General features: G+C 45.5%; 1 protein-coding gene across 2 annotated transcripts in view; it reads left to right on the top strand.

Annotated features, from left to right (window-relative positions):
* Positions 1-22,202, top strand: part of SNX10 (sorting nexin 10) — a 68,785-nt gene extending 46,583 nt beyond the window's left edge. For both annotated transcript variants that reach the window (XM_055146517.1, XM_055146525.1), the window contains 5 exons: positions 4,013-4,099; positions 8,765-8,865; positions 10,329-10,427; positions 19,711-19,923; positions 20,370-22,202. In XM_055146517.1, coding sequence (XP_055002492.1) covers positions 4,013-4,099; positions 8,765-8,865; positions 10,329-10,427; positions 19,711-19,923; positions 20,370-20,451 — 582 coding nt within the window. In that variant the 3' untranslated portion in view covers positions 20,452-22,202. The remainder of the gene's footprint in view (positions 1-4,012; positions 4,100-8,764; positions 8,866-10,328; positions 10,428-19,710; positions 19,924-20,369) is intronic.
* Positions 22,203-26,533: the final 4,331 nt, after the last annotated feature.

Below are 26,533 nucleotides of genomic sequence, written 5' to 3'. Positions count from 1 at the left end.
GTGGTTTTCACAGGATGCTCTGGATATTCCTGGCACTTCAGTCCTACAGGACACCCTACGTGACCTTCAGGGGGTTTTGCCCAGGTAATCGCTGCATTACAGGGTGCTGGCTGGTGAGGTCTCTCCCCAAGCACTCTACCAGGGTGAGCCTGAATCGGGGGAAGGTGTGACTGGGAGAACTTCTGGAGCATTTCTAGAAGGATTCCCAGAGACTGGGTTGATTTTGAAACAACTGGAATTAACTAAAGATAAAGAAGAAGAAGGAAGCAGGCAGCATAAAAAAATGGAGGTGGGCTGGAGGTGAAGCAGCAACGAGGCAGAAAGAACAGTGTGTTCCTAGGCGGGCTGTGGGAATGGCGAGTGTCAGCGGACCTCAGCCTCACCTTCGGAGATAAGGAGAGAGGCCTCATAAAAGGCTTGACTGCGTGTACTGAGAAGTTTAAACTTGATTTTGAAGGTCACAGGGCAGGTGTTAACCGATTTTCAGCAGAGGAAATGACATCATTGTGTGTGTGTGTGGGGGGTGCGGGTGCGCGCGCGCCCTTCCTGTCTGAGTGTGGGGCTGACTTGGATACGGGCCCAGAGATCAATTAGCAGTGCTTGCATTAAGCTTGGCCAAGTGGTCCTTGGAGCAGAGGGAATCGAGTTCTGGGCATTTCAAAGAGAGGTGAACAGGAAGGGCTAGGGAGGGAAGTCAAAGGGAGAAGTCTGGGGCAACTGAGTTCCTGGCTGCGCTTGTGGTTAGGGACGAATTGGGGAGCAGGGTAAAGTGGGCTGGATGTGTGGATTGTACGCTCTAGGTAGGAGCTGTCTAGGCAAGCGGCTGGGTCCCTAGAGAAAGGGCTGGGTGCTCGCAGCCATGTTTTCGGGAGGTCACCCTGGCATTGCACCAGGGCACGTACAATAGTCTGCCTTGGCTACCGAAATGCTTAAGAGAACAAGGAGGGCAGGGTTGATGGTACAGCCAGTAGGGTGCTTGCCTTGCACGTGGCTAACCTGGGTTCGAGCCCTGGCATCCCATATGCCCCCGATGCACTGCCAGGTGTGATTCCTGAGAGCAGAGCCAGGAGTAATCCCTGAGCATCACCAGGTGTGGCCCAAAGATCAAAAGAAAAAAAAGAGAAAAAGAAGGAAGGTAGTTTGCCACCCACAGGTGTTCCGCACACCAACTCCGATAAAGACTTTGCAGGCTTGACGTCTGGAAAGAGAGTTCCATAGATGTGGGCTGCGTGCTTTGCATGTGTGAGGTCTGAATTCAGCTCTGGTCCTGCATGGTCCTATGAGCACTGAGCCAGGAGTTGCCCCTTAGCTCTTTTGATTGACCCCAGAACAAAACCAAAACACTTTGTATTTTGTTTTTCAGGGTTGAAAAAAAAAACACTTCAAGTCTTCGCACAATAGTTAACTCTGGTGACACTTAAAATGTAGGGAGGGAGGTGGTGGGTCAGCTGTAGACCCCGTGGCTTGTGTGTGTGAGACCCTGGGTCCAACTCGTGGTGTTATGCCCCAGCCCCCAATACACTGTTGTGTTCTTAGAACAACTTTCTTTTCCCAGGGTATGCATTCAGCTTAATCTTCCTGTGTGAAGACCGTACTGGAGGCGCCATAGTTCAGTGTCCCCCTGTGGTCTTCTGCTCAACCTAGCTGAGCTAGCGGAAGGCCAAGTCAAGTTCAGGATTTAGGAAGTAGATGAGCCAGAATTTCTCCTGGTCCTGTGACTGTGCAGTCAGTGTTCTTTCCACAAAAAAAGGAACATGTTACTCAAGGCTTATGATGGGCCAGAGAGAGAATTCCACGAGGGGCACGTGCCTGCTTTGGGTGCAGATGCCCGGGGTCGATGCCCAGCACTGCGTAGTTCACCCTGCATCACTGTGTGAGTAACTTTGTAAGTCACAATGTCTGCAAAAATATTTTTTAATGATAAAAATAATGCATAAAAATGAGTTCTGGTCAAAAACTATAAACTTTTTGGAGTTCCCCTTTAGCACTGCCAGGGTGCTCCCTCCCCACTGCCAAAGACTTATGTGAATCATTGGGCAGTGATAGCAAGCAAAGAGGGGGAATGTCCATTTTCTCCATCTTTCATTGAGAACAGGTTAATCAGGAGGCGTGTGGCACCAGAATAACTATGAATTTTATAGTTTTTTATCAAAATTTTTTTTTGCTTTTTTTGGGTCACACCTGGCGATGCACAGTGGTTACTCCTGGCTCTGCACTCAGGAATTATCCCTGGTGGTGCTCAGGGGACCATATGGGATGCTGGGAATCAAACCTGGGTTGGCCTCGGGCAAGGCAAACGCCCTGCCTGCTGTGCTATTGCTCCAGCCCCTGTCAAATCATTTTTATTTATTATTTTTATCATTAAGAAATCTTTTTTGTCAACATGCGACTTAGAGTTATTTACAGTAGACTTTACAGGCATATGACTTGAATTCCAACACCATGACCCCATTCCCTCTACCAGTGACCCCAGGTTCCCTCCTATCCCCCAACCTGATATAAGTTTTCTTATTTAGTTTTTGGGCTACACCACACATTGCTCCGGGCTTATCCTTAAGCTCTGCACTCAGGGATCACCCTTGGTAGGGCTTGGGGGGAACTATACAGGGTTCCAGGGGTTGAATTTGGGTGTGTGCAAGACAAGCATCGGATCCCCTGTACCGTCTCTACTTCCTATTTCTTTTTTTTTTAAATTAAATTTAGGCTAAAGTGAAGTTTTTAGGTCAAAGAGAAAACTTTTATATATGATATTAATACATCCATTTTATTAAGACATATCAAAAAGTTTTAATATGTCTGGATAATTGTAAAAGGGCCAGAATGCAGCCTTGAGTGTATGTGGGTGGGTGGGGGTAGGGATAGGGTGGTTTGCAGGGGTGAATGAGGTCGACTCTGGGCTCTGGTCTTCTATAATATTGTCTGGCCATACTCAGTGATGATTTATTTCATCATGTCTAAGAAATGTGGGGTATGAAAAGTAAATTCTGGAAAAGAAAGGAATCTCTCTCTGCCCCTTTCTCTCTCTCTTTCTCTCTCTCTCTCTCTCTCTCTCTCTCTCTCTCTGACAGGAGACTGACATGAAATATTTCTTTAGTTTCCATGTCAGGGTAGGAGTTAGACCTGAACATAGCAAGGTACAGCTCACCCCCAAATCTTAGCTTTGACTTATAACAAGGGAATAGTTTGAAAATAAAATAATATGAAATATATGTATATCTTTGTGATGCCAGTGATTGAACACAGGATTTTACATATGCAAGGCACATGCTCAGTTGGTAGTACTGAACCGTGTCCATCCCTGGCCCTGCAAAGTATATTTAAAAAATAGAAAAGTAAGGTATGGAGAGAAAGCTCAGTGGGCTGGTGGGTGTTTTGCTTTGCATGCAGGAGACCCAGGTTTGCTACTCAATACCTCGTGGTCTCCTGGGTGCTGCCAAGAACAACCCCCAAGCACTGGATGTGGCTCAAAAGCCAAAAGAAAATAAAATAGAAAAAGAATCGTGTATAATGGGTTTGTATTTTTATGCTTGCTGCTTATGAAGCAGAGTCACATTCACAAGGTAATTTTTCACCTCTCGTTGGTAGCTTCTCACATGACCTTTGTTGTTCTCTCTAATTTGCTTCTTGGAAGGGACTTCTCATTCAGGATTGAAAATCTTAACATAGATAGATGAAGAAAGGAAGGAATGATCACTTTTAATATCCAAGAAAGATGTAAACCGCCTTTTCTGGGTGAAAAATCAGATTTAGAGGACACACTATTTTCAACCTGTAAAATTACCCAAAATTGCAACCAGCTAGAGTTTTTGCGTGATTTAAAAATTCCCTTGTAGCACAAGTGTTTCCTGGACTTCCTATTGTCTGATTCACTCACTTCTTGGTTTTTGAAGGATTTCAACCACATTGGTTAAAGTTCGTCGCAGTTCTGCTTTAAGCCTCGTCATTTCTCTCAACTCTTTTGGCTCTACTTGGAGATCTGAAATCTATTTCTTTGTTTGTGATGCCCTTACAGGAGTTTGTGAGCGTCTGGGTTCGAGATCCTAGGATTCAGAAGGAGGACTTTTGGCACTCTTACATTGACTATGAGATTTGTATCCATGTAAGTATTCTGTTGGCAATCCATAGGAATCTAGTAATTTTAGCTGGCTTAAAGTTTATGATACACTTTAACATTGTAGCTTCTAAAACTTTTCCTAAGTCTAGATCTAGAAATTGAATTTGAGTGATTATAACTCATCTTTGCAAGTAACTACAGCTCATCTTTGCAAGTAACGTAGCTTCTAAAGTAGAAAAAAGTACTTCTTTGAATTCCTGTTTTAACATAGTCCTGGTATTTCAGTATTTATTGATTTCCTGTATAAAGATGTGAAGACATCTAAAAATTTATCTTTGAAGTCTAGTTCAAGCTCATTAGTGGCATTTATTTATGGTTTACTACATTGTATTTGTCAAAGTTGGACTGGAACGATAGCACAGCAGGTAGGGCGTTTGCCTTGCACGTGACTGACCTGAGTCGATTCCTCCATCCCTCTCGGAGAGCCCAGCAAGCCACCGAGAGTATCCCGCCCGCATGGCAGAGCCTGGCAAGCTTCCCGTGGCATAATCAATATGCCAAAAACAGTAACAACAAGTCTCACAATGGAGATGTTACTGGTGCCCGCTGGATAAAAGATGAACAACTGGGACTACAGTACTACAGTGCAGTGCTACTACATTGTATTTCTGGATAATACAAATGTAACTATCTGAGACCTTTTCAGTTTTGAGAGGATGTAACATTCTATAGGGGAAAATGACCTGAATTTATACATAGCATAAAAAAAAGTAGGGAATGAATACTAGGGTTAAGTTGTCTTAGTCTAGATGCTGAGTAATTAACAAATAACTAGAGATGCAGTACTTAAGTTGGAAATAACCACCTCTGCCTAGAGCTGTGTCCTTCTCTGGTGGCTCCGAACAGGCTGACCCAGCCTTGGCCGTGAAGCGCCAGGCCCTGAGCCTGAGACCTGACTGCAAGTAGCTCCTTCCTGTGATAAAGTCTACAGAAGTGAATGGTTGGAAATGTGTTCAGTAAAGCTTTATTTGTTACAGACTAATGGCAAACCAGATTTATCCACAGCTGATGGTTTATTTGCCCCTGATCTTGACCCCGTCTCTGATGAGTCCAGACTTCGTGGATTTTGGAGATGGACTCGTCTGTTGTACTGGGCAGAGGGCTTGGGACCACACGTTTAGGACACCGTTTGTGGTGCTGGGGATGGAGCCAGGATGAGCTGCATGCGTGGCAGGTGCCCTAACCTCTGCATTGTCTCTCAGGCCTTAATGGGCTCATCTTTTATTTATTTATTTTTTTCTTTTTCGGCCACACCCGGCGATGCACAGGGGTTACTTCTGGCTCACACACTCAGGAATTACTCTTGGCAGTGCTTCGGGTACCATATGGGATACTGGGAATCGAATCCGGGTCAGCCGCGTGCAAGGCAAACACCTTACCCACTGTGCTATTGCTCCAGCCCCAAATAGGCTCATCTTTTATCTGTGACCGCAGGACATAGGGGAAGGGAAATGCAGCCATTCTTGAATCTTCCACAGTCAATGGTTAAAAAGGTATTTTGGAACCTGAATACCAGCCATGCAAGTTTTCTTTCAAAAAAGAAAATTGACTCCCTTCCCTTCACAGTGACCACTCGGTGCTGCTGCTTTGGAGACCAAATCCCTCTGCCCCCTATTTTTCTTTCTTTTTTTTTTCTCTCTCTCCTTTCTTCACTTTTTTTTTCTTCATGATTTCCCAGCCTAGAGACTAAGAGTAAAATCATAGAACAGCATTTTTGAAGTGCCACAGCCTGCTTTGTCTTTTGACCTGCTTTGGTGTTAGTTATAAGGTCATACAGAGATGCATTCTTTCTGGGAAATAATAGCATGAATGTACGCAATTAAGTAATTGAAATGAAAATCTTTAGTTGCATTTTAACTTCCTCTAAACACTTGTGAGTCTTTATCACCCACTTGATGACGGGCAATGGCATTTAATTATTTCACTTTCTATTTTTAGGAAATTAATGCAAAGTATAGAGTCTGCTCTGTAACTTGCATGATGCGAATTCAGAAATCATCATCATCTTCTTCCTCTCCTCCTCATCCTCCTCCTCTTCCTCTCCTCCTCCTCCTCTCCTCCTCCTCCTCCTGTCCTGCTCTTCTCTTCTTCCTCCTCTTCTTCTCCTTCTTCTCCTCTCTTCCTCCTCTTCTCCTACTCCTCCTCTTCTTCTCCTTCTCCTTCTCCTTCTCCTCCTCCTCCTCCTTCTTTCTTTCTTCTTCCTTCTTCCTCCTCCTCCTCCTCTTCCTTTCTTTAAGAAAAAAAAATTGTGGTTTTTTTTTTTTTCTTTTTTGAGGAAGCACTCCTGGCTGTGCTCAGGACTCACTTTTGGAGGGGCTCAGGGGACCATATGTGTTCTAGTAGTTGAACCTGTGTCCCTGTGTCAGCCGAGTGCAGGGCAAGCACCCTGCTTGCTGTATTAACTCTCTAGCCCCAGACATATTCATGTTGAGTCACACACCATGGGTCCTGCAAACTATTTTTTTTAATTAAAATTTTTTTGTTTTTAGGCCACATCTGGTGGTCTCCTAGCTCTAAACTCAGGAATCACTCCTGGCAGACTCGGGGACCATATGGGATGTCAGGGATCAAATCCAGGTCAGCCACATGCAAAAGCAAGTGCTCTGTCCACTGCATTATCTCTCCAGCCCCAATTCTACAAATATTATTTCGGGGTGCTGTGGCATTTTTTGGAAATGCTGTAAAGTTGACAGAAAGAAATCTTGACTGGGTTGAATACACACTCAAGCAGATTATGGGAAAATGAAACTGTTAGTTAAGATCTCAGGTCGGATCTGATCGTCAAAATGATTCCACCTGTTCATTGTGTGATTGGGAAGGATGAGGCTGAGAATTCCCAGTCCTCCCCTAGGATCTGTGCCCAGAAAAACTGGCCTATAACTCATTTAAGTTAATCTTCAGGGAAATGATACCAGGAGATTCGGAAATCTCAGTATTTTCCTGGAATTTTAAGCCAGTAGGCCACAGAGGTGGGTTGTTTATTTTCAATACATTGTCCCAAACTTGAAGAACTTGTGGACGGACGTTGGGTGAGGGGACCGTCTGTCTGCTGACACCACAGTGACTCGGAGGCCGTGGAATTAAATCCACTCGTGCCTGTGGCATCAGGACTTCTGCAGTGGCCTGGCGCTCTGTGGGGATAGCACCCTGGAGATCCCTGCCCAGGCCTCGTTAGGGCGCTGATTTTGTGGAGCCGACTGCTGCCCAAGTCCCCGGGGTCACATTAGCCAGGACCTGCATGTCTTGAAACCCACACACAGAATACCATCGGGCCGGAGTGATAGTGCAGTGGGTAGGGCATTTGCCTTGCACAATGCTGATCCATATTCGATCCCCAGTATCCCATGTGGACCCCAAACACTGCCAGGAGTAATTCCTTAGTGCAGAGCCAGGAGTAACCTCTGAACATCATCGGGTGTGACCCAAAAAGAAAAAAAAATGTCATTGCACCCCAAATGCACGCTTCGCTGCTGAATCATCCAAGTGTGAAGTTGCTCAGCCTCTTACCTCCTGGGGGCCCGGCATCTTACTCTCTCAGGCTCAGGATGGCTGAACCCAGAAGTACCAGGAACGGGGCCAAGCATTTCACAGCAAGAGTTTAAGAATTGAGGCACACCTTCACTTAGATTTTCCCAAGGAAAATCATCTCTTGTGTGTGTGTGTGTGTGTGTGTGTGTGTGTGTGTGTGTGTGTGTGTGTATGTATAGGTGTGTGTGTAGGGGTTATTATTAAATGGTGGAATCAAACCGTTGCGGAGGCAAAAAAAAAATTGCATTTGGCAAAATAAGGGTTAGGAAATAGAATTGTGAAATAGATGCAGAAAACGAGATCTTACAAAGCCACCAGGCAAGCTTCCTGTTTTACCTAAAACAGAGTCAGAAATTTATGAGGTCAAAGGAACTGCATGTGGCCAGCTTTATGCCCTAAAGAAGTGGAAGAAAACCCTGTCTAATAACTGACACTAACATTAACCAGTCACATGGTTAAATGTTCCTCCGCCCTTTAGGGCCCCCAGTGAAAAAGGATCCTTGACTCGCCCTTCAGAAAACTAGAGTTTCAGTGACTTTCCTGTACCGAACCACCACTAGATCCATGTCACATCTCTTTGGTTGAAGAGTGATGTCGGGATTCCTGGAGTTGGGGTGACATGTTGGGTTGGGGGCACACTGCCTCAGTGGGGCGAGGGCCGGGCCCTGAGAAGGCCTCTCTAATCCCCAAAGACCTCTCCAGCTACACCAGACAGATGGATGGCAGGGAAATGAGTGGATTAGGTTCCCATTAGTCATTAATGCTTCAGGATTCATTTTCCTGTTAGCAGCCATCCTAGTCAGTCATACTGAGGGGCTGGTACAGGATCGGGGGTGCATTTGCCTTGGATATGACAGATCTATGCCACTCCCCCACCCCCCGCCCCCTGAGTCAACCATGAACACAGAGCTGGGAATAAACGCCGAGCGCTGCTGGGTGTAGCCTTACCTCCCACAGTGAGCTGGCACTCTCGGCCCAGGACAGCCCCTCATCCATGTCCACCCCGCTAATAGATGGACAGGGCACCTGAGAGACCCCTAAGAATGTAGATAGGGTTATGGCTCTTTGAATCCATTTGAATTTTGGGAGCCCACCGCTCATGTTTCCTTTTTCTCTGCACAGACCAATAGCATGTGTTTTACCATGAAGACATCCTGTGTCCGACGAAGGTACAGAGAGTTCGTGTGGCTGAGGCAGAGACTCCAGAGCAATGCACTGCTGGTGTAAGTGACGGGAAGCATTTTTAGGAGACGGCCACTGCATTAGCTGTGTATCACATAGGCATGCATTTGGGAGACTGTTATTATACTGATGCATACGCGTCTACGTCCTTGGCTTTGGCGTCCATGCCTAGCAGTCCTCAGGGGCCACTCCTGGCTGTGCTTGGGGAATGGAACCTAGTCCTCCCACTGGGAGCACATGCGCTCAGCCCATTGAGCTCTCTTTGGTATTACATTCAATATTCGAAAGTTTGGTTTGCATTGCAAGTTATAAACTAGAAAGGGCTTAATAGATGCCTTTTTTATTTTTATATTTTGCTTTTTGCTTTATATTTTGCTTTTTTGGGCTGGAGTGATAGCACAGCAGGTAGGGCGCTTGCCTTGCACATGGCCGACCTGGGTTCTATTCCTCTGTCCCTCTCGGAGAGCCCGGCAAGCTACCGAGAGTATCCCACTTGCACGGCAGAGCCTGGCAAGCTACCCGTGGCATATTCGATATGCCAAAAACAGTAACAACAAGTCTCACAATGGAGACGTTACTGGTGCCTGCTTGAGCAAATTAATGAACAATGGGAGGACAGTGCTACAGACAGTGCTTTTTGGATCACACCCAGCGATGCTCAGGGATTACTCCTGGCTCTGCACTCAGGAATTACTCCTGGTGGTGCTCAGGGGACCATATGGGATGTCGGGGATTGCACCCAGGTCGGCCACATGCCAGGCAAACTCCATACCCTCTGTGCTATCGCTCTGGTCCTGTTAGAGGCCTTGGTTGCATGACTTGTGTCTCCTGCATCTGAATTCAAAATTTGTCCTTGAATTCCACCAAGCTTTAGGAGTAGTTACTGAGACAATGTTTATTTTTTCTGGTTTTTTGTTTGTTTGTTTGTTTGTTTGTATTTGGGCCACACCCTGTGATGCTCAGAGGTTACTCCTGGCTCTGCACTCAGTAATTAGTCCGGTGGTGGTGGTGGTGGTGGTGGTGGTGGTGATGGTGGGGAACCACATTGGATGCCGGAGATCAAATTCAGGTCGTCTGCATACAAGGAAAGTACCGTCCCCACTGTACATTGCTCTGACTCCATAACATGCTCAGTGTTTAAAAACGGATTTTCTGAGCTGGAGAGATAGTGCAGCAGCTAGGACACTTGCCTTGCACGCAGCTGATCCGGATTCAGTCCCCAAGATCCCACAAGGTTCACTAAGCACCCAGGAGTAGTTCCTGAGCACAGCCAGGAGCACCCCTTGGGGATCACCGGGTGTGGCCCTAAAACCAAAAAATAAAAAATAAAAAGGAGGGAGGGTTTCTGAAAGGTAATCAATTTTGCTCCAGGCCTCATTTTTGCAGCTGATAGTTGCATGATATTTATTACCACACTAAATTTGTTTTCATTCTAAGGGATTTCTATAAATACTTTGAATTGATTATTCAAGGGGAAAAAAACTCCTTTTTTTCTTTCTCAAAGACAACTTCCAGAGCTTCCATCGAAAAACCTGTTTTTCAACATGAACAATCGCCAGCATGTAGATCAGCGCCGGCAGGGTCTGGAAGATTTCCTCAGAAAGTAAGTGAGCCTGAAGTCGGGGAGCAAGAGCTGGGCAGCAGGGCTGTCCTAGGGATGGTGGGGGAGCAGCCGCCCACTCCTGCTTCATTTCCTAGATTACAGTGCCATCTTGTGGGCGCATTCGTGGGACCAAGGCCAGGAGGAAGAGTGGAGTCAGATAATAAATGTTTAAGATCCCTTACGCTATAAAGCCAACTGTAGGTCACTGAAGTGAAATTGGCTCAGAAATAAACGTGCCTTATTAAATCCAAGGCACCTCGTTACAATTCTTTATTCACAACATTGAGGACGAAGTCTCCCGTACAACGCGCTGCATCTAGCCGGGCTCTGCCGCACGCGTGGTTTACCTCTGCCCTTGGGAGAGAGCGTCTACAAGGGAGTGTTTACTGGCATTTGTATAGTCTCTGTGGGTTATTAACTCTCGCTCCATCTGGGGTGGTAGCTGCTGACTGAGTTAAAATCACTTGAATTTGCACCACTGAGATTCCCTTTGCCACTGGCCGTTATGTCATGCTGCAGTGACTCCTGCAGGCACCAGCCTGCTGGAATTGTGTCTCTGGCTGACGAGGCTCAGGCCCTGCTCTCCCACTCAGTAGCTGGTGCCGGGCACGTCTCTGGCCTCTTCTGTGCTTATGTTTTCCCATCTATGAAATGGGTTCACACTAGTTTCTGCTCTGCCTGGTGGGTGAGAGGGTTGGACGAGATAAGAAGCAGGAAGCCATGGCAGCAGTGTGTGACCTAAAGTGTGTGTTGTTATTCTACTGTGTTTCTGTGCTTTTGAAGTGTTAGTTTTTACCTGAATTGATTTTGAGCCTTTTTTTTTTTTTTTTTTTGCTTTTTGGGTTATACCCAGTGATGCACAGGGGTTACTCCTGGCTCTGCACTCAGGAATTACTTCTGGCAGTGCTCAGGGGACCATATGGATGCTGGGAATTGAACCTGGATTGGCTGCATGCAAGGCAAATGCCCTATCTCCTGTACTATTGTTCCAGCGCCCCCCCCCTTTTTTTTTTGGTGGGGTAAGGGGATGTATGTTTGTATCTTGGCCACACCCAGCACCCAGCACTGCTCAGGGTTTTCTCCTGGCTCTGCACTTGGGAATTTCTCCTGATAGTGCTCAGGAGACTAGATGTGATACTGGGGATCGAACCTGGGCCGGGTGCATACAAGGAAAACTCCCTCCCCACCGTACTCTTGCCCCACCCTGAGCTCGTTTTTCTGACAACTTATTTCACAGTAGGGAAAAGGCTGGTTGTATGAGTACTAGTTAGACAGGACCCAGGATCCCTGTCCACTCCCCCCTCCCAGTGAATTCAGGATCCAAAACCATCTGTTTCTGAGTTCACTAAGTAGTATCTTAAAGCTAGCCTGAAGTAGTAATGGACTGACTGCCTTATCCTCGGCTCACTCAGCAGAGGTTTGGTATTAAGTATGCATGTGAAATTAATACTTGGCTACGATGAGTTTGAGGCCCCGCCTTTCTTTTGAAGGGGTCATGAAGACATGTGGAAACTTGAAGATGACAAGTCGGTGGGTGCGGAAAGAAAAGGAAGCAAAGGGCTGGAGCAGTAGTACGCGTGCCTTTGCACGCGGCCGATCTGGGTTTGATCCTTGGCACCCCATAGAGTTCCCTGCACCCTGCCAGGAATGATGGCTGTGTGCAGAGCCAGGAGTAATCCCGGAGCGCCGTTGGGTGTGCCACCCCCAAACCCAAAACATAATTAAATAAAATGCGCTTAAAAAAAAAGAGGAAGCCAGAGAGAAAATGACAAGAGAGCCATAGAACCCCCTTATGGTGCCGGAGCCAGGACAGTGCAGTGGTGTGTGGGACGGCTCCCAGGCCAGAGAGAACAGAGCCCCTGTCCTGGGTCCTGCCCCTTCCCGGAGGACAGCGCCTTGTCAGTTGTCTGCAGAGACCCGGTGGCTGATGGCCTGTTCCTGAAGCAGGTCCCCGCAGGCCAGCTCTTAAGAGGGGCTGCCCTCCAGGTTGGCCACCGTCAGCATCAGGAGGCTGCTCGGCTCCTGCAGGAAAGCCTCACTGGCGAGCTGGAGGGAGCAGGCCCCTGTGCTTCTGTGGCTGGTTATGCGCAGGGCCTGTGGTTTGGCCCAGGAATCACTGCTTCACCAGGAGCACGGCCCCGCCTTCCACAGTTGACCAGCCCAATTAACTGTCAGCCCGCTCCAGTGGGCTGGTGCTGGCGCTTGTCCCTGGGGGCTGTGCTGACTGGCGGTCCTGCAGATGGAGCTGGGGGAGCCCGAGTTGGTGGCTCCCAGGTCGCCCTGATCCTTGGCTTCTGCAGGAGTTTCTCTCGACTCTCCCAGTCTGCTTTGCTCACCAGGGCGTGAGTCTGTAGTCTGAGCATCGCCGGCCGATGGGGTGGTCATGTCACTTAGAAAAGCCTCTGGGGGGCTGGAGCAATAGCACAGTGAGTAGGGCGTTTGCCTTGCACGCGGTCGACCCGGGTTCGATTCCCAGCATCCCATATGGTCCCCTGAGCACTGCCAGGAGTAATTCCTGAATGCAGAGCCAGGAGTAACCCCTGAGCATCGCCGGGTGTGATCCAAAAAGCAGAAAAAAAAAAAGCCTCCGGGATAGGCCTCTCCGCACTGGGCTGTGACCGTCAGCAGACCCTCGTTAAGTGCTTGCTTTAGACCTCACTAGTTCTGGGGGTGATAAGGCCACATGAGACGGCCCCAAAGTCTTGTGTGAGGTTGTGACTCCTCGTTGGGTCCGGATGGTTGTCCTGAAGTCAAATCACAGGGGAGACACCAGCATTGTCTTGTGATCGGCCTGTGAGTGCTTGTTCCCAGCTGAGCCGCGTCCATGGTTCATATCTGAGGAGAGAGGGCGTCTAAGGCTGCCAGCCCATCCAGCCTGCCCCTTCATGAATGAGCCAGGCCCGTGCCCCCCTCCCTTCTTTCTGCCACTCATTCTATGCATTCCGTTCTGGGTGTAGGTGGAAGCAGCAACCTTTTCTGCCTTGGCCTTGGGCTCTCTGCTCTCTGCCCCGCTCTGTTCCCTGGACATCCTCTCGCCATACCCCTCCAGCTCATGATGAGAAACTGGACATAGTTTGCAACTCAGCAGACTGGGCATGCGTCCTCACCCCAGCCTGTGTCTTGTAAGGCCCTGTTGGCTACATATATATATATATATATATATATATATATATATATATATATGTGTATGTTTTCTTTATTGAGTCACACCCAGCGATGCACTCCTGGCTCTGCACTTAGGAATTACTCCTGGCAGTGCTCAGGGGACCATATGGGATGCTGGGAGTCGAACCCGGATCGGCCACGTGCAAGACAAATGCCCTACCCGCTGTACTATTGCTCCAGCTCCATGGCTACATATTAAGTCGGGCCACAGATGCTAACTGTGCCTCATTTGGCCCTTGCCTGTACCTCGAGAGCCCCAGGAATATGGGGGGGGGAAGATACCAGAGCCTTTGAGTGTGATATAAGCTAGCATTGCAGATGTTTTTGTTGTTATTTGGGGCCTACACCTGGAGGCCTACACAGGAACCACCTGTGCCAGGGATCGAGCCTGGGTCTTTGGCATGCCAAGCACACAATCAGCACCTCGGTAGTAGCACGGTAGCACTGTCGTCCCATTGTTCATACCTTGGTAGTATCACTGTCTGTAGCACTGTTCTCCCCGTGTTCATCGATTTGCTTGAGCAGGCACCAGTAACATCTCCATTGTGAGACTTGTTGTTACTGTTTTTGGCATATCGAATACACCACGGGTAGCTTGCCAAGGCTCTACCGTACGGGCAGTATACTCTCAGTAGCTTGCTGGGCTCTCCGAGAGGGACAGAGGAATTGAACCCGGATCAGCTGCGTGCAAGGCAAACACCCTACCCATTGTGCTATGGCTCCAGCCCTACCTCGGTAGTATTGCATTTTTTTTTTTTTTTTGCTTTTTGGGTAACACCCGGCGATGCTCAGGGGTTACTCCTGCTTCTGCACTCAGGAACTGATGTGCTCCTGATGGTGCTCAGGAAACCATATGGGATGTTGGGAATTGAACCCGGGTTGGCCACTTGCAAGGAGAGTGCCCTATCTGCTGTACTATTGCTCCAGCCCAGTATTGCAATTTTAACATATATTTATTTAATTTTGGTTTGGGGGCCACATCTGGCAGTGCTCCAGGTCTGCTCCTGGCTCTGTGTTTAGGGGTCATCCTGATGCTGGGGGATCATGCAATGCAGCGCCTCTGAAAGGGTTGGGTACCTGCAAGGCGAACGTCTAACCCCTCTGTTACCTCTTTGCCCCCTTAACATGTATTTAGGATCTTGGTTTTTGAGCTCAACGAAATAGTACTGTGAGTAGGGCACTTGCCTTGTACATGGTACCCAGGTCAGCCACCCGCATTGCATATGCGAGCACAGAGTTAGGAGTAAGTCCGGAGCCCTGCTGGGGTGTGGCCCTAAAATTACCCCCCACCCCAAGAAATAAAAAAGAAAAGGAAAGGGAAAAAATCTTATTTTTATGTAGGGTTTGAAGTTACTACCAAGAATGTGATCATGTGTTCAACCCCTTTGGACCAGAACGCCATCTCTGCACACGTGTGCTTATATACCAAAATGGTTTAAAAAAAAATTCGAGGTTGATTATGAAAGAATACATATTTACTAGCAAAGTAAATATCCAAACCAATATTTGTAGAGGAGTTGGGAAGCTTTTTCCTTGACAAGGTGCCAGAAAGAATTGCTTCCAGAGGTCTTCGCCAGCAGTTCACAGACCAGTGATGGTTCGCAGGTGTGGGAAGGCTGAAACACACTGGTGCACCCCGGTGGCTCTGTGCCGGGGGATCACTCCTGCCGGGCTCAGGTGACCAAATGGGGTGTTGGAGATCGAACCCAGGTTGGCCGCCAGCGAGGCAGAGGCCCTGCCCGCTGCTGTCCCATAGCTCCCAGGGTGGGCTCACACCACCTTGGTTCTAATCGCCGGTCTGTGGAGCAGTACGCAGGCCATTCCGCAGGTGTGAACAGGTGGGAGAAAACTCACAGATGCCACTTACTGAAGACCTGCTCTGTCGTTAGCTTCCACAAGTTTCGTTCCAACACCTACTACTTCATGAGGAGCTGGGTGTTATCTCCGTTCTCTAGACAGGAAAATTACAAGTCGCGGTACTTTGTTACTGATTTTGTAAGTTTATAATTATCATCCTTTGTCACTAGAGGGACTTTTTCTTTGATGGGGGCACACCCAGGGATGCTTGTGGGACCATGCAGCTCTGGGGACTGCTGCCTCTCATCTCACCTTTGCTCCAGGTCTTCGAGCCTGGCCTAGTTAGAACACTTTGACGGCTATGTTTGGACTACAGGATGGTGATATTTCTTAGATGTATTCATTTTCCCTTAATTTTGGTTATCATTTCCCCCGTTGGGTGCCTCCCCCATCTGCTCCCCCGCTAGTAGGAAATTGAAAGTCACTTCTGGCAATAGTTACGGGAAAGTAAAGTTGCAGACTAAAATTATGGACAACTGGCAAGTCAGTTATGCATGATATTATTCCAGTGGTTGATTTTTGGTTTGGGGGGCCACACCTGGTGGTGCTGGGGGCTCTTCCCAGCTCTGCACTTCTGGGGGTGCTTGGAAGACCATGTGGTGTGGGGGATCCAACCTGGACCTTCCACATGCCAGCCTGCAGCCCAGCTCATTGAGATCTCTCTGAAGCACCCCCAAACCTTTTTTTTTTCTTTTTGGGGCCATACCCAGCAGTGTTCAGGAGTCACTCCTAGCTCTGTGCTCAGAGATTACTCCTAGCGGTGCACAGGAGACCACATGGAATGCTGGGGGTCAACTTTGGGTGGGCTGTATGCAAGCCAAATGCCCTACCTGCTGTACTATCACTCCAGTTTCCCCCAAACTCCGGTAACTTTTTTAGGTTTGCTATCACAAATGAACACCAGCTTTCCTTCCTTCCTGAATTCATCCTTTTACTACAACTGCGTGTACCTCACCATCTAGACCTATGCTGTTAGGGCTAGTCTTTCTTAAAACTTCAAATCATTTATTTTTAAACAAGATGCAACGGAAACACTGTAGCTAGCCTTTCACAGGCGCACTCACAATTTTTATAAGTCTGTGTTCAATAGAGGGCACCATAGAACAGATCATGAATGTCTTTTGTAAAGATTTGTAGAGTTTATTATTTTTTTTCATGGTAAACAGGCTGAATTAAATTTGTTCCTACAACAAAGCACAAACCTTCCGTATACTCTGTGTTTGTGTGTACTTGTGGGGGTGGGCAAGTTGGGCCACACATGTGGTAATCAGGGCTTTTTTTGGCTCTGAGCTCAAGAATCACTCCTGGTGGAGTTTAGGGCACCATTTGGGGTGTTGGGGATCAAACCATGTTGGCTGTGTGCAAGGCAAGTACCCAACCTGCTATATTATCTCCTTCCCTCCCCCCACATTCTTATACGGGGTTTGGTAGACTTAGGGCGTCCTTAGTTAGAATTAAATAGTTTTGCATAGCTATATATTTTTCTTAATTGAACCAATACAATACACCTAATAAAATCATGTTGAAGAAAACCAGATTTTCAGCTGTGTCCAAGTCAGGGAGAAACAGGTTTTGTTTTGTTTAAACTTGTTACAGGGAATAGAATAACTTTTGACTCGTATTGTAAATATCTTTTCAGAAATTTCCTTTAAAATTCTTGAGGCTATTTTTTTGTTCTTTTTATAACGGCTTGAGCATTGTACACATTAATTTTTATGGATGCTTATAAACATGACATTTTATTGACTGTTTTACAAAGTGCTCTTTATATTCAGTTTGAAGTTGATTTTCTGCTATTAGATTTGTTTGTGAAAATTGTAGCCAAATATGAGTAAGGTAAAATAGGATTTAATATGCTGACGGCAGTCACAATTCTCGCTGATTTATAGTAAACCAAATATTACTCAAACAGAACTAATTCCACTCACTGAGCCAGATGGGAAAACGCTCAAATTTTTGGTAGTTTCAGTTTTAAGATACATATGATTTAAAAGAAAAAGCATAAATAATACAAACATTGATTTTGCTTATTTAAAACTAATACCCTTGGAGCATAAATTTAACCAAACTAAGGGGGATTCAAAAACCCAAACTGTGCATAGGAAATGTACTGGTTTTTTGAACTCTGGGCCTGCGTGGGTATCCCTTACCCTTTCACCTGAGTGTCCTCCAGGTGGCAGTATTGAGCAAAAAAAAAAACCACTGGGAAATAATGAGTCTAATGTACAGTAAAATTGGAAATTGAATTATAGCTCAAGAAAAAGGACAGTAGCCTTGAGGTCCCAATCAACCTGGACTCTGATCACTTTTGTGTGCTGTCCCCATGTGTTAGGTGACTAGCAAGTTAATAACAGCGCGTGAGCAGTTCAAGGCTCAGTAGAATTGCTTTAGACGTGAAATAAAGCTAAAATGAATTTGTGTCCAATATCATTGGCATTAGTGCTCATTACTTTTGTGGTGCAATGCCTCGAACCATCTAAAATCAATTTTAAAGATTACCCATTATTTTATAAAGAAAATAAAACACATTTCCAACAGAAACAAAGCAGTAAGTATAATCCTATGAACAGTTACTTGTCCCCGGGCCGGCAGGAAGCTGCTGAAGGGAGGACACAGGAAACGCTGGTCAGACTTCACAGGCCTGTGAGCTGATATGCACGGGCCCTGCCGTATAAATCTTCCCTTGATGCGAAGTATTTAAAGCAGGACTGGTAAACATTTCTAAATGGAGAAAATAAATCTTGAGCAGTAGTAAAAGGGATTTACTACTTGACTACTCGACTTGGTGAATTAATCTTTTTCGTGCGATATGGTCATCTTTGGGAGAACCCAGGGCACAGGACATGGGGCGAGAGGAAGCTTTTAGCTGCTTTACTTGGGAGCTTGCCTTTTCCAAAGTGCAGAGGTTTTGCTTTTTCTTTGCGTAGGCCAGTGAGGAATATTTTCTCCAACTCCAGTTGAGCAAGTTGCTTGAAGCCTAGGAGACAGTGTAGCTAGGCTTTGGTTTTTATACTATGCCCTTTGAGAGAAATCTCACTTTAAGAAAACAGTTCTTTATCTTTTCTTTTTTTTAAATAAAGAAAAGGAGCCATCCTAATGATCTGGGACTTGAAGTTGATCCGAGTGGCTGAAAGAGTTTCACGTGTCTAGTTATTTCCAAATGCAGATATAAGGCAAGTTTCCTTTAGTCAGAAACATATGCTCACTTTTAAAAGTTTTCATAGATCTCTTAATGAAAACTCCCATATCTGACTAAACTTGCATTGGTCTTGAGGGTTCTGGTTCTGTCCCCTACATCTGGTCTGAGTTTCTTGTGTCGTATAATTATGGAATTTTGGTGAGAGACTAAACTACCATCACTCAAAATCTTTGCTGCAGAGATAAAGCCAGACTGCATTTAAATATGAGTCTACTTGGAGTTTTCTATTCTAAGACCTGCATTTCAGAAAAACACACGGTCACTGATCATATGTGTAGGTTTACCTCGAAGGGTAGCTTTTAAATCTCTCTTCTTGAAGTTTGTACTATCTTTGGAGACTTTGAACTTGAACAGAGGAAGGCATGTCTCGCAAAACTATTCTCTTTTCATTTACAATATAGTAATATTGGCTGGGAGTGATTTTACTTGGTGGCTCACTTTTAACAATGTACACGGCCGAGCTGCTGACGGTTGGGAAGGAATTTCTAGCCAATCTTAGGCAGTCAAAAAAGGCCATTTCTTAACCCAGCCTTTGTAAACTTGCACATGTGCATACTTGTAAAGTTTGAACATGTAGAACATGCTGAGAAAATGAATGGGTTTTTCAGTACAAATTTAATAGCAGTCGAAAGTTTTGATGTCCAACAACAGCCTAACCAATAAAGAGTACAGAACTGACATGCGGTTTGGCAATAAAAAAAAAAGAAAAAAAATTTTTTGAAAGTAGAATACATTTTTCTGAATCTAGAAGCCAAATACTTCCATAATTAATCCACATGGTCATAACAGATGGTTAAATGGAAGAAATGTCCTTGAAGTTATTCTTTTAACAGATGTTCTTAACTATTAGCTTTATGTTTTTACTCACCTAAATTTCCAAATAATTGAATGAAAGTTCACATATGCTTTCATGCCTTTCATTGACAGCGTCCCATAATTGACGGCAAAGTATGCCGGGGTAGAGAAATTACTTTGGTGGCACATTTCTAATGCCTCTCTTCCCCCTGCCCTGCAGTGGGACACCCCCATTCACCCTTCTCCCTTCTGGTTTCTTTCGCACAGGGTTCTCCAGAATGCACTTCTGTTGTCAGATAGCAGCCTTCACCTCTTCTTGCAGAGTCATCTAAACTCAGAGGACATCGAGGCATGCGTGTCTGGGCAGACCAAGTACTCTGTAGAAGAAGCCATTCACAAGTTTGCTCTGATGAACAGACGTTTCCCTGAAGAAGATGAAGAAGGGAAAAAAGAAAACGATGTAGATTATGACTCAGAAAGGTACTTCCTTGCATTGTGATTGAATGCACATATATTTATACAACACAGGATGCTTGTGTATAGAGATTCATGCACACTTCACTTTTTTGTTGATGTAATACTAAGATAATGAAAAAATTAATTGACTGAGATTTTATTGAGCTGTGACAGCTCATCATAGTAGTCTTCACACACACCTCCACACTGAATTAATGAATGCAGTAGAAATTCAATTATCTGCATTCTGATTATGTGACTTTCATTTAGTCAGACTTGAATTATTCGCGTTTAAATTATCTAGCTAAAAAAATATCCAACTGCACTCCAAATGGCTAATTAAAAGTCCAAATTTCCTGTCTCTCTTTGTGACTGGAGATAATTAAAGTTCTCCTCTGTTACTCAGGCTTTGAGTGTGTTGTGAAAGCCAATTTCCTCTTTTTATGATTTCCCCCTCTCTTCTTTTCCAGTTCATCCTCTGGATTTGGACATAGTAGTGATGACAGCAGTTCCCATGGATGTACAAGGAGCACCGCTCCACAGGAATCCTGAAAACAAATCCCGATGTTACCCCCTTAGGAATAGCAAATCGTGTCCAGTCATAGAGGAGAAAGCTTGCTGCTAAAGCTATTCTTACCTACAGCTCACCGTGACGATATTCAGTATTCAAATTTGTAAAGACCTTGGATTATTTATTAGTGTCATATTTTTTATTTGGTTGTAGTTGTTATCCATTTTTTTGGTTAAGCTTCTGTAAAAAAAAAAAAAGCTAAACGCCCGTGAATGCAATACACTCCCCTGTAAACAAACGTTGTTGGTAAAATAAGATCCTGTGTGAATTTAAAACACTTGCTATGTCGGGGTGTGTGTGTATGTGGTGGGGGGGAATGGAACTGGCTGTGCTGAATTGTAAAAGATACGGAGATCAGTGGTAGCACTTCAAATCCAGCCACACCATCTGTTCTTGTATCATTGGGGCAGTATTATGGCCAACGCATCGTGTACTCTCTCAACCACTATGTAGACTGACAGCCTAGACCAGCCTCCCTTTCTGCAACGAGGCTGGTGGTTTGTGGATACCTCCCCCTGCACTGGGAAAACAGGACTTTTAGGTGTTGGAAGTCTTTTAAGAGGGTTAACCTTTCCTGTATTCTGTTTCATGCTCAGATGGAAATATACCTTTATGACTCAGGCATGTTCAAATGATGTTTACATCTTTGGAGGGGTGGGGGGTGGAGGGGGTGGGAACACAAACAAATACTCCTAGTAATTTTGCTTGTATTTGTAACATATAGTATCAGCAATACATTTTCATTGTCCAAAATCAGCTAAAACACTTGGCTTCTAGAAACAAATAATTTGTTTTCATTGTCAGCAGATAATTAGAATCACAGATTAATGATTTATTTTCTGACTAAACGTGCACTTTCTTATCACTCGATCAAGTTGAGTCAGTGCTGATTGATTACTTGTTACTTGTGTTCAAGTTAGAAGCAGATGTTATAAAAATTAATAAATTTAACTTTACCAAAAGATTTAAAAAGGCTATTTACTTGATAACTTCAGAATTATTTTGAACAAACCCTTTCTTTTTCTACATCTGCTAGAAAATTGATATAATTTTAATAAGAGTTTTGTGAGTGGCCTAAAGAGAAAAATGTCTTAGATAAACTAGTTTGCACTTTCAGATTTCAGTTTGAGGCAGCATTTTCTTGAGATAATTATGGAAGTTCCTTCTTATGATATGATATAAAGTACTTCTGAAATAAGAGGTATTTTTACATGTCTGGGATAACTTGTTGCATTTAATTAAATGTTACCTCTTTTTTAACTTGGAGTTTAGAAGTTAACTATGTTATATTTTTAAAAGCCTTCAAAATGCTTATAACTAAGAACCCCCAAAATTGAATTTAGAATAGAAATGGATTCTTTAATTTCTCCTTGCTTTTTGTTTGGTCATTTGTTGAAACTTCTGTGAATATTTCGATTTAATATATCTTGAGTCCTATTAACCTCATCTGGGCATCTTTAAGAGAAGAAGTTAGCAATTTCTTCTTCTCTTGTCAATGTGTCAAGTGTGTCATCCTGTAACTGAAGGATCATGCCCTGCTCCTCAGCACTCTGTATATTAAGTCACATTATTTCTGTGTCATAGCAGTCTTGAAAAGCAGATGATGTGCCACCAACGACCATGCTGTTTTTTTGATGGTGTAATGTAGCTAGCAAAACTGATTTTGAGTAATGCCTAAACTTCCTTAAACCTTGCAAGATCGCCATTTTTCACATTAAACGGGAAAAAATCAGCTTGAGTATGTTGGATTATTTATTCCATGAACAAGAGAATGTACTTCATTTGATTTAGACCTAACTGTACTGTTTTTGAACGATAGATAATTTTTCAGTGAAGCCCTTTGGTCAGACTTGACTGTTGAGTCACACAAATGCTATTGAGCCTGCATTTAGCCCTGGTTGATGTGTTCTGCTGGCTGGGGACCGGTAATGGGGTCGCTGATTTCCTGGAGCTGAACTCTTTAGATGAATGTCAGCTGCATCGTCCTATGATGCTCTGGCAAATATTTATATAAATTTTTCTTTAGGAAAATAAAATAATTGCTTAAGTCATTATAATTCTAGAATAGACAAATATTTAAAATAGTTTAAAATGTAGCTTAAATGGAGATAATTTTAATTCTGAATACTTGATAATTTCCAGGGAGCAAAAGTCTTTTCCCTGGTTGATTCTGAAAGGGCAGGCAACGATGCATTTATAGTGCCAGTTTATTATGTTTTGTCGTAGAATTGGTTTTATTATATAACCTAAAGGTGTCAACAATGAAAATAAAACAAAAAATAACAATGAAAGTCAACAACCTGTTACTTAGGGGTTTTTTTCAAATATCACTTGAAAAAAAGATTACAATTCTAGGTTCAAGTGTCCTTTTAAAATTTACTGTGGAAAAACACAAATGTTTGAGTAATAATAGCTTTATGTCCTTAAATACTATGTAGCAGCTTGAGTTCAGACCTAGTTCACATTTTATCAAATAATTACAAGTGATAGCAATAACTTATGGGAACATAAAAGAATACCTTTTGTTTATTTTAAATGTTAAGAATTTAGACATCGTTTAGACTGGAGACAATCATCATTCTATGTTTTTTGAACTCAGTTTATTTTTTGGTTTTTATTTTTTAGTACCTGAAGTATTTAGCATTGAGCTATTGTGGTTCAAAGAAATGGTTAGTATTTTGGCCTTAAAGGAAGACCCTTGGCCATAAAGAGTCTTTAAAATCTGGAGACAAAAAAAAAACAAACAGAAACGTACCCTATTTTCTAAATGATTTTTCTTTTCCTATTTACATTAAGTAGTTGGTATCCTGTGAACACAAAGAATCATCTTTTCATTGGAAGAAACGATTTTGGTTTTGCTTTTCTTTCTAGACCTTTCCTTATAGATAAATACATTTTAAAATACAAAATGCCATCTGACATGAATTACTGCAATTTGACATTCGCAACAGACACAAACTCTTTGCAAATAAAGGCCATTAAGAAACAAACACACTTGATACTTTCAATTTTACTAAGTGGAGTCCAAAAATGCTAGGATGTAAAAATACAACCGTTTCTTAAAAAAAAAAATCTCAAATATTTACACAAGCATTTTAGCTCTATTCTTGGTCATATGCATCTTCCAAACGGGTCGCCATTGTCCCTTTAAACCAGACGCGGTTGCACTTCACTTTTGCTGGAAACTTTTTTATAGCGTTGTTAGGAACATGGCATTGGACACTCGTTTAGGTTTAGCTGCACAAACTCTGGTAGTTCATCACCCCTTTCTTTATTTCTCATTATTCTTTCTCCGACACCTCAAAGACGTGCAAAAGATAAAGATAGAAAAAAATAAGCTACAAATTTTTTGTTGAATCTGAACTGAGTCTAAAGCAAGTGGTTTATGCTAAAGAGGAAAACACCCTTCTCCCCAGATAAGAAGTGTCCATGCATCCAAAGTCCCACGCTGCTCCTCTTTGCTGCTAGAGGAACAGCACGGGCTTAACTTGGAGGTGCGTGCGTGCGTGCGTGCGTGCGTGTGTGCGTGTGTATGTTTATTTATTTGGTGGTTGTTGCTAGTTTCTTACCTCTAGGCCTTCTTTATAGCTCTCCCCCCACCCTGCCGGAGGCGCCGCTGCGGCCGCTGCACCCCCGGCCGCCTGTTGGCTGCGGCGCCCCGGCTCGCGCGCTCCGCCGCGCCGCGTCCCGCACACGCGCGCTCCCGCCTCCTCCCGCCCGGGCGGCTCCGCGGACCTCGGTCCGGTAACCCATAGCAACCGCCCGGGTAACCCATAGCAACTGTGCTGCAGGAAGAAAGGGTGAAAAAAGAAAAAGCGAGAGCGAGCGAGAGAGAAACATCAGCCCGGGTGGGGGCGCGGGCGGGGGCGCTGGGTGGGAACAATGGCAAGGGAGCGATTCCGCGCACAGACCTACCGCGGCCCCACCTGCTTCCGATGGGGGCGCAGCCACCCCCCACCCATGCCCGAGTGCGAAGGACAGCCCGAACCCTGGCAAGAATCACTCGAAAAACAAAACAGGAGAAATGCACCAGGGCCCGGGGAGGTGTGGCGCGGCGGGGAGAGCGGAGCACCGATCACCCTCCGGGGGTCCCTCCTGGTGTGGGAGCGCGCGTGGACCCGCCCCCCGCCGCTCGCTGGCAGTTTCCCTGCTGCTGGGTCCGGGGCGGAGGCACAGCGGCGCGTTTCAGGTCTCTAGGGGACTGGACATGAGTCTTTGTTCTGCGGATGCTGCGACTCCCCCCCACCCCCACCCCCACCCCACCCCGGGCCCACCACTCTGCAGGTCGCACAGCTGAAATTGGGATGGGGGTGCTTGGGGCCTGGCGAGTCCCAGGCGGGGCCACAGCTCGTGCGTGGCGGTGCTCCCTCCGCGCACGCACCGCACCCCTTAGGGAACCCCCGCGCCTCGTCCCCTCCCCAAGAGCCGAAATCCTGCGGGGAAGATGCGCAGTCGCCGCAACCCGCCCCCTTCAGTCTGGAGAGGGAGGGGACAGTGGCTGCGGAAGAAGCGCGTGCCTTTGGGTGCAGAGAGCGGCCAGGGTCAGGATTTCCGGGGTGCGGGTTGGGGCGGGGAGAGGAGAGCCCCCCACCCCAGCAGGGTGCGGGTGTGCGCGCTGCGCTTTTGGCCGGGGAATAGGAGCGGGCGGCGGTAGCCTGCCAGGTAGTGCAAGGCCAGCGGAGGACACACGGGGGCGCTGGCGGGCTGGCGCGGTGGTTGATCGAGAAGGCGCAGCCCGGGGTCTGGCTGGTGGTCCGGGGGTGGTGGAAGGTGTCAGGTCTCTGGGTGGGAAGAATCGCGCCCCTGATCGATTCCAGCCCGTGCTCTGGCGAAGCATCTGCTCACTCACTGTGCATGTTCCCACAGCACCCCGTTTCAGGTGATGGAGAGGCAGAATCCGAGGTGGAGGCCACCTAGAGACGTAAAAAGGCCATCCCGCGGCAGTGCGCTGGCGAGAAGAGATGCTAGTGCGTCTCTCTGGGACTCGCCCGGCTAGGGCTGCCTCCACTCGCCAGGCTCCAAACGCAGTTGGATGTTTTAAGAGACGGAAGAGGTTTGGCCTTGATGTCCTTAGAGATTCTAACCCTTAATGATTCACTCTGCGTGTACCAATGACGGATCCAAATAGCAAAGTCATCAGCTGCATCATTTTTGAAGGCAAAGACCTACACGAGAAACACACACACACACACACACACACACACACACACATGCACACACACATTTTTATATGATTCACGTTCTGGAGAAGGTAAACAGTAGTTCATATAGCCACTACTTCTATAGGCAGACAAAAGTGAGGTTGTTATATAAAACATCCCATTTTTATCCTTTTTACATAAAAAATTTCCCGACTATGCATTATATATGTGTGTACATATGTATATACATATACATATATATATATTTGCTGCCTCAGATCTTAAAGAATATTGGTTTCTTTTCACCAATTTGCATATTCTGGGCTCCAGTGCCTACTGGGCAGAGGATTCTGAGGGCACTATGGTAAACTGCAATGGTAAAAGATTGCAAGCCCTGGGGTCGTTGAGTCCAGCCATTCAGTGCCAGCCCTCTCATAGTGGTGCACTGTGCTTTCATTTAATTTTTTTTTTAACAAAAGCAATTACAGAAAAGTGCAAATTTAACGTGTGACATTTAACATTTTCCCGTGGCAGGCAGCCTCCACTTAAATGGGGCCTTTTCTGTGGAACAACAGGAGCCAAAAGGCCTTGTGTCGTGGAGTAATGTAAGACACAATCTGGGCTGCAAACGCACAATGAATCGGGAAGGATTTATGTAATTAATTGACCAGTCTTAACCTGTTATCGTGATGTAAGGAATTTGGAACTCATTAATTTGGGCTCTGACAGATTTCATATTAGAGCTGACAAATATGGATTGAGCTTCTTATTCTTGTAGCAGCTGGAATTTCCATGACAGTGAGGATTAGTGAAGAAGACCTATTGCTAGAGTCAAACTGCTTCTTTGTAATCAGTAGCCCTGCTCTGCATTTAAAGGAACAATGAGTAAGAGAGAGAGAGAGAGAGAGAGAGAGAGAAACAG

The sequence above is a fragment of the Sorex araneus genome, chromosome 1 (genome assembly GCF_027595985.1).
Source record: "Sorex araneus isolate mSorAra2 chromosome 1, mSorAra2.pri, whole genome shotgun sequence".
Taxonomy (NCBI): domain Eukaryota; kingdom Metazoa; phylum Chordata; class Mammalia; order Eulipotyphla; family Soricidae; genus Sorex; species Sorex araneus.
This window is presented reverse-complemented; position numbering and strand designations above follow the sequence as displayed.